Source organism: Salmo salar, chromosome 05 (assembly GCF_965601325.2).
Source record: "Salmo salar chromosome 05, fSalSal1, whole genome shotgun sequence".
In the NCBI taxonomy this organism is placed as follows: Eukaryota; Metazoa; Chordata; class Actinopteri; order Salmoniformes; family Salmonidae; genus Salmo; species Salmo salar.
This window is the reverse complement of record NC_138295.1, coordinates 86,370,594-86,383,014: the sequence shown is the minus strand read 5'-3', so window position 1 is coordinate 86,383,014 and position 12,421 is coordinate 86,370,594. Positions and strand designations below refer to the sequence as shown.

The following is a 12,421-nucleotide window of genomic DNA, read 5'->3' as shown; positions in this document are numbered from 1 at the left end:
TGGTGGGGGAGGTTGAGGAGGTGTTGGGGGAGAGATGGGGGAGGTTGCGGAGGTGGTGGAGGAGGGATGGGGAGGTTGAGGAGGTGTTGGGGGAGATATGGGGAGGTTGAGGAGGTGTTGGGGGAGGGATGGCGGAGGTTAAGGAGGTGGTGGGGGAAGGGTGGGGGAGGTTGAGGAGGTGTTGGGGGAGGTTGAGGAGGTGTTGGGGGAGGGATGGGGAGGTTGAGGAGGTGTTGGGGGAGAGATGGCGGAGGTTGAGGAGGTGGTGGGGGAGGGATGGGGGAGGTTGAGGAAATGGTGGGGGAGGTTGAGGAGGTGGTGGGGGAGGTTGAGGAGGTGTTGGGGGAGGGATGGGGAGGTTGAGGAGGTGTTGGGGGAGAGATGGCGGAGGTTGAGGAGGTTGAGGAGGTGGTGGGGGAGGGATGGGGGAGGTTGAGGAAATGGTGGGGGAGGTTGAGGAGGTGGTGGGGGAGGGATGGGGGAGGTTGAGGAGGTGTTGGGGGAGGGATGGGGGAGATTGAGGAAATGGTGGGGGAGGGGAGGTTGGGGCTCACTGACACTCTCCCCCTCCCTTCTATAGCTGCAGCAGACAGAGAACCCATGCTGTGGTTTTTAGGGGCTGGGGGGAGGAGAGTTAGAAGGGTCTGTTTTCAGGAAAGTTAAGGCTTTAGATGTATAACCTCATTATAAATCCTGTTAGCAGAAGTACAGTACAGAGTATACACGCTAGCTGGCTGAACATGCCTGACCAGAAGAGACTGACATGATGTAGGGTATTGAAACAAACCAGGGTTTTAATATAGCTGTTCACTCTCTTATCCGTACGTAGAGGCTGTGTGTCCCAAATGGCACCCTATTCCATATATAGGGCACTATTTATGACCAGAAGTAGTGCACTATATAGGGAATAGGATGCCATTTGAGAGGTCTCTCCATTTAAAGCCCCGGATAATATTTCTTTCCCACTTTAAAAGTGACTCTACATACAGGCCTGGTTAGGTTCAATGTTCTGTAACTCCACATACAGGCCTGGTTAGGTTCAATGTTCTGTAACTCCACATACAGGCCTGGTTAGGTTCAATGTTCTGTAACTCCACATACAGGCCTGGTTAGGTTCAATGTTCTGTAACTCCACATACAGGCCTGGTTAGGTTCAATGTTCTGTAACTCCACATACAGGCCTGGTTAGGTTCAATGTTCTGTTATTCCACATACAGGCCTGGTTAGGTTCAATGTTCTGTAACTCCACATACAGGCCTGGTTAGGTTAGGTTCAATGTTCTCTAACTAGTGATGACTCGGGCGACTCCAAAGGGCCTCAGGTCCCCAGAGAGCCCTCTGCTCCACTCTTAAGAGGAATGAAAGTGTGTCCTCCTGACCTGATCGGGTTTGATTGACTCATCCCGGCCCAGGCTCCATCTCTTCCCACTTGTCCCTGTTCTTCCCCGCTCTGGCGTTCTCCTCTCGGGGTTAATAGTGATGAAGTCATCTGGCCAGGCCAGGGAGGGAACAGGGGAAACCTGAGTGGCTGTTCAGGACTTGGCCAGAGCACTCACACGGACATCAGTCACACCGGGCCGACTGAGAGGGTGTCAAATAGGAAGACAGCCTTAATAAATATCATTAATGACACCACATTAATGAGAGGAGGGGGGGATGGGTGATACAGGAGGTCAGGAGGTCAGAGGTCAGGGTTTAGAGGTCAGACAGTAAATGGCTTCTTCCCTCTGGGAGAAAGCATCTTCAGTCCAGTAGCTGAGGTTTTATGTTTAATCTATGTGGCAGCATTTTATCAATGTGGAACATTGAATGGTAAAAGACAAATAAACCTTGACAACCTGTGTCATTACTACCTAATAAATGGTGATTATATCGTTAGTTATCATTACTTTTCCATCTTACCAGCTCTTTTTGTTGATTTATTATATGGCTGATAGGTTGAGACAGGGTTGGTACATCTAAACACCAGACTGCTGTCCTCTTCCTCCACACTGTATACCATCCTCTGCTGTCAGAACACTAGGCCTACTACCAACACTACAGGCCAACACCTGCACTGACATAATGACTGTTCTGTGGCCTGGCTACATGTAGCCGCGGGGAGAGAGAGAAACCAACGTGTGTGTGTTATTACAGGTTAATGCAGGTGGTGGTTAAGTCTGGGTGATGAGCACAGTCTGAGCCAAACACAACCATGTGTTAAAGTACATTAGAGGTCATGATGAAGGGGTTTGGGAGAGACAGTGGTTACGTCCCCAATGGCACCCTATTCCCTTTACAGTGCACTACTTTTGATCAGGGTCTGTAGGGCTCTGGTCAAAAGTAGTGCACTATATAGGGAATAGTGTGCCATTTGGGACGTAACCACAAGCCTGCTGATGATCATCACCGTGGAAGGCCCGTCGGTCTGTCCATTTGCGTCACTGTGGGTATGAATGCAGCCAGCCAGGGCCATAAGTTTGGGCTCAGCTTAGTGGAGCTGAGTTAGATCTGGGACAGTTTGAGCTAAGTCATTCAGTTGTGTCAGATGAAACCAGTGAGTAGAAGAGTGGGAACCTGGCCTGTATCACGGTGAGGGAATCTTTCTTTATCTTCCTCTCTCTTTATCTCTATCTCTATATTTCTCTCTCTTTCTATATCTTTCTCTCTCTTTCTCTCTCTCTTCTCGTTTGCGACAGAGTTGCTTTGTTTGTTGTAATACTTGATAGGTTGATTGGTTCCAGTTTCACAGATCCCTGCCTGGTTCCCAGATCCCTGCCTGGTTCCCAGATCCCTGTCTGGTTCCCAGATCCCTGCCTGGTTCCCAGATCCCTGCCTGGTTCCCAGATCCCTGCCTGGTTCCCAGATCCCTGCCTGGTTCCCAGATCCCTGCCTGGTTCCCAGATCCCTGCCTGGTTCCCAGATCCCTGCCTGGTTCCCAGATCCCTGCCTGGTTCCCAGATCCCTGCCTGGTTCCCAGATCCCTGCCTGGTTCTCTTAGATGCTTTGTTTTTTAATCCTACAGACCATTGTTTAGTAGTGTCATGTGCAGTGGAACTGCTCTTTGTGTTGTAGAACTTCAGCTCAGACCGACTGTATCGTAGGTGAAGTCCATTGTTACGTACCACCATCAGTGCTTCTCTTCTCTGCTGTGTGGCTACCCTCAGCTGTGGCTGGTACAATGTACTGCTTGATTGTGAGTTCCGGGAGTTCAACTCTCTCTGTAGTGAGTGTGTCTGTTGTTATGGTTACGGGCTGTGTGTGTCGGTGTAGCTAGCACTGTGTTTTAACCTTGAGAGCGGCCCCTGTCTCTCTGACCTGCCTCTACTAGCTACAGTACGCTGCCTGACTGTGACACACTGGATCTGTGTCCCAGATGGCACCCTATTCCTTTAGAGTGCACTTATTGTGACTTGGGCCCTCGTGCACTATAAATATACTATTTGGTGCCGTTCGGGAGGCAGCCTGCGGCCTCTCCTCTCCTCCTGATGGAGGTTAATTCAGTTAAAAGCCAGATAGATAGCAGAGGAGGCCCTGCCAGCTGGACTCCTCTCACAATACAGGGCTGATAAATGAGCACTTTGCTGGGCCCCGAGGCCAGGCAGACTCTCTCTCTTCTGTGTGAGTGGAGGGGAGACTGGAAGCTATCCACTCCCCCGTCTCTTCTCCCTCCACCCCTCTATTCCCCCACTCCCCTGACGTTTGGCTGGCATGGAGCCAGGCAACATCAGCCCCAACCCTCAGCCCCAGCCACAGCCCCAGCCCCAGCCTCACCTCACCTCCCAGCCCTATACCCCTTCCCCCAGCCCCAGACATGCACATTAGTGGGTCTGCAGTGCAGTGCAGAGCAGACAGTGGTGGATGGGGCAGTCACATTCCACTGCCTGGGTCTCTGCTCTGGCTTTTGTGGGAACGTGGCTCAGGACATGAGATTGGCTGCTATGATTGAGTGGTGGAAGATAGGCGGACAGCTGCCCAGCCTGATTGGCTCCCACTATCGCAGGGGAGGGGCCCCAGAACTGGGTGTTGATTGACAGGTTGAAGGCTGAATGGGGAGGTGTTATGGTGGCCTGTCAGGGTCAGATGACTTCCTCAGACAGTAGAGCCACATGGAAGATGTCCATGTCAGCAGTCTGGGGGATGTGAGTGATGTGATGAGACTGCTTTTTATCTGTTAGGTGTAGTGTACATTTAGTAAGGGGTCTAGACAGTAAATACACATCTAATGATGCTTTGTTATAAGCAACAGATACAGTTGAAGTCGGAAGTTTACATACACTTAGGTTGGAGTCATTCAAATCGTTTTTCAACCACTCCACAAATGTATTGTTAACAAACTATAGTTTTGGCAAGTTGGTTAGGACATCTACTTTATGCATGACACAAGTCATTTTTCCAACAATTGTTTACAGACAGATTATTTCACTTATAATTCTAAGACCTGATCTAACCCACTGTGTTGTAGTCTAGACAGACCTGATCTAACCCACTGTGTTGTAGTCTAGACAGACCTGATCTAACCCACTGTGTTGTAGTCTAGACAGACCTGATCTAACCCACTGTGTTGTAGTCTAGACAGACCTGATCTAACCCACTGTGTTGTAGTCTAGACAGACCTGATCTAACCCACTGTGTTGTAGTCTAGACAGACCTGATCTAACCCACTGTGTTGTAGTCTAGACAGACCTGATCTAACCCACTGTGTTGTAGTCTAGACAGACCTGATCTAACCCACTATGTTGTAGTCTAGACAGACCTGATCTAACCCACTGTGTTGTAGTCTAGACAGACCTGATCTAACCCACTGTGTTGTAGTCTAGACAGACCTGATCTAACCCACTGTGTTGTAGTCTAGACAGACCTGATCTAACCCACTGTGTTGTAGTCTAGACAGACCTGATCTAACCCACTATGTTGTAGTCTAGACAGATCTGATCTAACCCACTGTGTTGTAGTCTAGACAGATCTGATCTAACCCACTGTGTTGTAGTCTAGACAGACCTGATCTAACCCACTGTGTTGTAGTCTAGACAGATCTGATCTAACCCACTGTGTTGTAGTCTAGACAGATCTGATCTAACCCACTGTGTTGTAGTCTAGACAGATCTGATCTAACCCACTGTGTTGTAGTCTAGACAGACCTGATCTAACCCACTGTGTTGTAGTCTAGACAGACCTGATCTAACGCACTGTGTTGTAGTCTAGACAGATCTGATCTAACCCACTGTGTTGTAGTCTAGACAGATCTGATCTAACCCACTGTGTTGTAGTCTAGGCCAGTCTAGGCCAGTCTAGAGCCAGTCTAGGCCAGTCTAGGCCAGTCTAGGTCAGTCCAGGCCAGTCTAGGCCAGTAGTATAGGCCATTCTAGGCAGTTTAGGCCAGTCTAGGCCAGTCCAGGACACTAGGCCAGTCTAGGCCAGTGTAGGCCAGGCCAGTCTAGGCCAGTCTAGGGCCAGTCTAGGCCAGTCCAGGCCAGTCTAGGCCAGTCTAGGCCAGTCTAGGCCAGTCCAGGCCAGTCTGAGCCAGCCTAGCCAGTTCAGGCCAGGCCAGTCTAGCCAGGCCAGTCTAGCCAGTCCAGGCCAGTCTAGGCCAGTCCAGGCCAGTCCAGGCCAGTCCAGGCCAGTCTAGGCCAGTCTAGCCAGTCCAGGCCAGTCCAGGCCAGTCTAGGCCAGTCTAGGCCAGTCCAGGCCAGTCCAGGCCAGTCCAGGCCAGGCTCTGACTGTGAGAAGTGCTGTTGAGGCTGAGGTGGAGGTGGTTGACATGGATAATTGAGTAACTGTCAGTGGCTGACAAAACAACAGAAAAATTGCTGATCCACAACCACATTTCGAACTTGCACCTTGTGTATTCTACTATTCTAACTCTCAACAGGAAGTTGACACCCCGACTGAGTTCGCTTATGCCTGGAGCCGGCCCTGCTGAGGAGTGTTGAGTTGTGTGTGTTGGAGTGATGCGTGTGGCTGAGTGTGTGTGCGTGTGCATTGCATGCGTGCGCGTGAATGCAGAGTTATATTAGTGCTGATGTTAAAGTACTTAAAATAGAGAGGAAAGGCTTTCTTTAGCTTCTGAAGGTTCTGGGAACAGAATAGGAACCATGACAGCAGTCGAATCTATGATGGTAATATAAAGAACAGGAACCATGACAGCAGTAGGATCTATGAAGGTAATATAAAGAACAGGAACCATGACAGCAGTAGGATCTATGAAGGTAATATAAAGAACAGGAACTATGACAGCAGTAGGATCTATGAAGGTAATATAAAGAACAGGAACCATGACAGCAGTAGGATCTATGAAGGTAATATAAAGAACAGGAACCATGACAGCAGTAGGATCTATGAAGGTAATATAAAGAATAGGAACCATGACAGCAGTAGGATCTATGAAGGTAATATAAAGAACAGGAACCATGACAGCAGTAGGATCTATGAAGGTAATATAAAGAACAGGAACCATGACAGCAGTAGGATCTATGAAGGTAATATAAAGAATAGGAACCATGACAGCAGTAGGATCTATGAAGGTAATATAAAGAACAGGAACCATGACAGCAGTAGGATCTATGAAGGTAATATAAAGAACAGGAACCATGACAGCAGTAGGATCTATGAAGGTAATATAAAGAACAGGAACCATGACAGCAGTAGGATCTATGAAGGTAATATAAAGAACAGGAACCATGACAGCAGTAGGATCTATGAAGGTAATATAAAGAACAGGAACCATGACAGCAGTAGGATCTATGAAGGTAATATAAAGAACAGGAACCATGACAGCAGTAGGATCTATGAAGGTATTATGAAGAACAGGAACCGTAACAGCAGTAGGATCTATGAAGGTAATATAAAGAACAGGAACCATGACAGCAGTAGGATCTATGAAGGTAATATAAAGAACAGGAACCATGACAGCAGTAGGATCTATGAAGGTAATATAAAGAACAGGAACCATGACAGCAGTAGGATCTATGAAGGTAATATAAAGAACAGGAACCATGACAGCAGTAGGATCTATGAAGGTAATATAAAGAACAGGAACCATGACAGCAGTAGGATCTATGAAGGTAATATAAAGAACAGGAACCATGACAGCAGTAGGATCTATGAAGGTAATATAAAGAACAGGAACCATGACAGCAGTAGGATCTATGAAGGTAATATAAAGAACCGGAACTATGACAGCAGTAGGATCTATGAAGGTAATATAAAGAACAGGAACCATGACAGCAGTAGGATCTATGAAGGTAATATAAAGAACAGGAACCATGACAGCAGTAGGATCTATGAAGGTAATATAAAGAACAGGAACCATGACAGCAGTAGGATCTATGAAGGTATTATGAAGAACAGGAACCGTGACAGCAGTAGGATCTATGAAGGTAATATAAAGAACAGGAACCATGACAGCAGTAGGATCTATGAAGGTAATATAAAGAACAGGAACCATGACAGCAGTAGGATCTATGAAGGTAATATAAAGAACAGGAACCATGACAGCAGTAGGATCTATGAAGGTAATATAAAGAACAGGAACCATGACAGCAGTAGGATCTATGAAGGTAAGAGAGAAAGGAGATGGAGAGAGACAGGAAATGGAGAGAGCAGAGATGGAGAGAGATAGGATATGGAGAGAGACAGGAGATGGAGAGAAAGGAGATGAAGAGAGACAGGAGATGAAAGAGACAGGAGATGAAAGAGACAGGAGATGGAGAGAGAGGAGATGGAGAGAGACAGGAGATGGAGAGAGAGGAGATGAGGAGATGGAGAGAGACAGGAGATGGAGAGAGAGGAGATGAAGAGAGAGGAGATGGAGAGAGACAGGAGATGGAGAGAGACAGGAGATGGAGAGAGACAGGAGATGGAGAGAGACAGGAGATGGAGAGAGACAGGAGATGGAGAGAGAGGAGATGGAGAGAGACAGGAGATGGAGAGGGAGGAGATGGAGAGAGAGGAGATGGAGGGAGAGGAGATGAAGAGAGAGGAGATGGAGAGACAGGAGATGGAGAGAGAGGAGATGGAGAGAGAGAGGAGATGGAGAAAGAGGAGATGGAGAGGCAGGAGATGGAGAGGGAGGAGATGGAGAGGGAGGAGATGGAGAGAGTGGAGATGGAGAGGCAGGAGATGGAGAGAGACAGGAGAGAAAAGAGATGGAGAGAGAGGAGATGGAGAGAGAGGAGATGGAGAGTTAGCAGACAACATAAGACTAACATAAGTTAGTAAGTTTATAGATTTTGTGCCAATGATGAAAATCCCATTAATACTACCGTAAAGCTACAGTACAGTTCCTCTTTATGTTAACTGAGCACCTTTCAGAATGAAGCCCCAGCCAATCCACTACAGTCATTACAGTGGCAGTCCCAGACTCAACACTCTCTCACACTGTTATTCCAAAACCTCCTCCCAAATGGAACAGAAAAATGAAAAGGTGCAGACATGTTTTTTTTAATATTATGACTAAGTTAGTTCTCAACAGATCAGACGTGCAGTGAGTGCAGCAGACACGTTTTGGAACTTGTATGTTTGTATTCGGATTTGAGTGGGTGATTTTTCCCTTTCCTTGGGGGTTGTCTCTTTAAGTGTCTGCCCAAACAAACAGACACTTGAGGAGTGGTGTGGTGGGACTGGTAAACACCAGGAATACAGAGCACCTTGAAAAGCCCTCTCTCTCTCTCTCCCCCCATCTCTCTGCCTCTCTCTGCCTCTCTCACTGTCCCCTCTCTCGCTCTCTCTCTAACTCTCCCCATCTCTCTGCCTCTCTCTGCCTCTCTCACTGTCCCCTCTCTCGCTCTCTCTCTCTCTCTCTCTCTCGCTCTCTCCTCTCTCTCTGCCTCTCTCACTGTCCCCTCTCTCGCTCTCTCTCTAACTCTCCCCATCTCTCTGCCTCTCTCTGCCTCTCTCACTGTCCCCTCTCTCGCTCTCTCTCTCTCTCTCTCTCCCCCCATCGCTCTGCCTCTCTCACTGTCCCCCCCTCTCTCTCTCTCTCTATCTCTCTCTCTCTCTCTCTCTCTCTCTCTCTCTCTCTCACCATTGCTCTGCCTCTCTCTGCCTCTCTCACTGTCCCCCCTCTCTCTCTCTCTCTCTCTCTCTCTCTCTCTCTCGCTCTCTCTCTCTCTCTCTCTCTCGCTCTCTCTCTCTCTCTCTCTCTCTCTCGCTCTCTCTCCTCTCTCTCTGCCTCTGTCTCTCTCTTTATACCCCCATCTCTCGCTCTCTCCTCTCTCTCTCTCTCTCTCTCTCTCTCTCTCCCTCTCCCCCCATCGCTCTGCCTCTCTCTGCCTCTCTCTCTGCCTCTCTTTCTGCCTCTCTCTCTCTCTCTCTCCCCATCTCTCTGCCTCCCTCTGCCTCTCTCACTGTCTCCTCTCTCTCTCTCTCTCTCGCTCTCTCTCTCTCTCTGCCTATCTCACTGTCCCCTCTCTCGCTCTCTCTCTAACTCTCCCCCATCTCTCTGCCTCTCTCTGCCTCTCTCACTGTCCCCTTTCTTGCTCTCTCTCTCTCTCTCTCCCCCCATCGCTCTGCCTCTCTCACTGTCCCCCCTCTCTCTCTCTCTCTCTCTCTCTCTCCCCCCATCGCTCTGCCTCTCTCACTGTCCCCCCCCCTCTCTCTCTCTCTCTCTCTCTCTCTCTCTCTCTCTCTCTCTCTCTCTCTCTCTCTCTCTCTCTCTCTCTCTCTCTCTCTCTCTCTCTCTCTCTCTCTCTCTCTCTCTCTCTCTCTCTCTCTCTCTCTCTCTCTCTCTCCTCTCTCTCTCCCTCTCTCTCTCTCTCTCTCACTGTCCCCCCCCCCCCTCTCTCTCTCTCTCTCTCTCTCTCTCTCTCTCTCTCTCTCTCTTTATACCCCCATCTCTCGCTCTCTCCTCTCTCTCTCTCTCTCTCTCTCTCCCTCTCCCCGCCTCTCTCTGCCTCTCTCTCTGCCTCTCTTTCTGCCTCTCTTTCTGCCTCTCTCTCCCCCATCTCTCTGCCTCCCTCTGCCTCTCTCACTGTCCCCCCTCTCTCTCCCCACTCTCTCTCTGCCTCTCTCTCTCTCTGGTCTCAGATCTTGGCCAGTTCTCAGAGCCTCTCAGTGAGTCTTAAGTAGACCACACGGTTAAAGCAACAAACCTGCCCCCTGAGTAAACATAGAACAGACCAGCCTCGGGCTCTCAGACAGACAGACAGACAGACAGACAGACAGACAGACAGACAGACAGACAGACAGACAGACAGACAGACAGACAGACAGACAGACAGACAGACAGACAGACAGACAGACGTATCCCTCATCCAGTTAGACCTGGAGAGAGGAAAGGAGAGAGAGATGGAGAGAGGAAAGGAGAGAGAGATGGAGAGAGGAAAGGAGAGAGAGATGGAGAGAGGAAAGGAGAGAGATGGAAAGGGAGAGAGAGAGCAAGATCACTGTCTAAACTGAGAGAAAGGGATAAAGAGAGAGGAAGGCAGAGGGAAGGGAGCGAGTGAAAGAGTGAGATGGAAAGTAAGAAGCCAGTAGAGAGAGAGAGAGGGTGAGGGCTGTCAGGCTCAGCTCTGCTTTGTACCTCAGCCGTGACATGTGGATGTACAGTATAAAGATGAATGCAGCAGTGTATCGTCTCACAGTCAATAGTCAACACACTTTCAATTGACCTACAGTACCTGTTGCCAGTTAACTCAATGATAGACTGTCAAACAGACAGTCTGGCCTAAAGAGATTAATCATTTAACTCTATGGTCTGGCATAGTAAGCCCCTGAAGTTTTTCCTGGCCACATGACTTGACCAGGAAGAACTTCTGTCCCTAATCCCAGTGAATGATAGAAACATGGCCATGTTGTTGTTCTTCTCCATACAGAGGCTGAAGGCGGCGCTAGCGCACCACCCGGGAGCCATCGCCAACGGCAACATGAACAGCATGGGTCACATGATGGAGATGATGTCATCGCGGCAGCAGCAGGAGCAGGGGGGCGGCCACCACCACCTTCACCCCTCCCACCCTCACCAGCACCTGCCGGCTCCGCCCCACAGCCACGCCTACCAGCACCACCCCCACCATCACCACAGCGGCCACAGCCAGGGCGGGCATGGCCAGGGCGGGCACCACCACCCACAGGGCCACAACCCCCATCACAACTCCCACCTGCCTCACCTCCACCCTGGACACCCACACCAGACCTCACCCCCGCCTCACCTCCACCCTGGGCACCCACACCAGACCTCACCCCCGCCTCACCTCCACCCTGGACACCCACACCAGACCTCACCCCACCCTCCACTTCACTCTGGACCAGGGTCACATTCACAGGTTAGCACTCACAAGTGATTATTTCCCCACGCATAGGTACCGGAGCCAGAGGTAGAGGAAGGTAAATATCAGAACCATTCATGTATATACAGAGGTTTATGAAGGTTTGTCACAAAACCAAAGCATGGCAAGTACCTACTGAAACCACATGTGAAGCCAAAAGCACCTACTTTAACCCAAACCATAAGAGTTCAGTCCTGTACTTTAACAGTCTGGTAGACAGACAGCCATTAGTGGTTTGGTTTAAATGCAGTAGAGGAAATTACATTACAAATTCACTGTAAAGCGCCGGGGCTGGTCAGACACATTTTCCTTCAGCCGTGGGCCGTGGCCATACTGCCAAGAAGAGGTTAGTTACCTGGCAACAGACACAAAGTCAGTTTTTCCTTTGAGGTTGGTCAGCTGCAGATCAGTCTCAGCGGTCTGGAGGGTCAGCTGCAGATCAGTCTCAGCGGTCTGGAGGGTCAGCTGCAGATCAGTCTCAGCGGTCAGGAGGGTCAGCTGCAGATCAGTCTCAGCGGTCAGGAGGGTCAGCTGCAGATCAGTCTCAGCGGTCAGGAGGGTCAGCTGGAGGTCAGTCTCAGCGGTCAGGAGGGTCAGCTGCAGATCAGTCTCAGCGGTCAGGAGGGTCAGCTGCAGATCAGTCTCAGCGGTCAGGAGGGTCAGCTGCAGGTCAGTCTCAGTGGTCAGGAGGGTCAGCTGGAGGTCAGTCTCAGCGGTCAGGAGGGTCAGCTGCAGATCAGTCTCAGCGGTCAGGAGGGTCAGCTGGAGGTCAGTCTCAGCGGTCAGGAGGGTCAGCTGCAGATCAGTCTCAGCGGTCAGGAGGGTCAGCTGCAGATCAGTCTCAGCGGTCAGGAGGGTCAGCTGCAGGTCAGTCTCAGTGGTCAGGAGGGTCAGCTGCAGATCAGTCTCAGCGGTCAGGAGGGTCAGCTGCAGATCAGTCTCAGCGGTCAGGAGGGTCAGCTGCAGATCAGTCTCAGCGGTCAGGAGGGTCAGCTGCAGATCAGTCTCAGCGGTCAGGAGGGTCAGCTGCAGGTCAGTCTCAGTGGTCAGGAGGGTCAGCTGCAGATCAGTCTCAGCGGTCAAGAGGGTCAGCTGCAGATCAGTCTCAGCGGTCAGGAGGGTCAGCTGCAGGTCAGTCTCAGCGGTCAGGAGGGTCAGCTGCAGATCAGTCTAATC

At 50.1% G+C, this 12,421-nt stretch overlaps 1 protein-coding gene across 1 annotated transcript in view; it reads left to right on the top strand.

Annotated features, from left to right (window-relative positions):
• LOC106573409 (cyclic AMP-responsive element-binding protein 5) overlaps nucleotides 1-12,421 on the top strand; it is an 89,590-nt gene that overhangs the window by 64,088 nt on the left and 13,081 nt on the right. Inside the window, exon 8 of the mRNA XM_082975825.1 lies at nucleotides 10,793-11,242. Within this exon, the coding sequence (XP_082831951.1) occupies nucleotides 10,793-11,242 (450 nt within the window). The remainder of the gene's footprint in view (nucleotides 1-10,792; nucleotides 11,243-12,421) is intronic.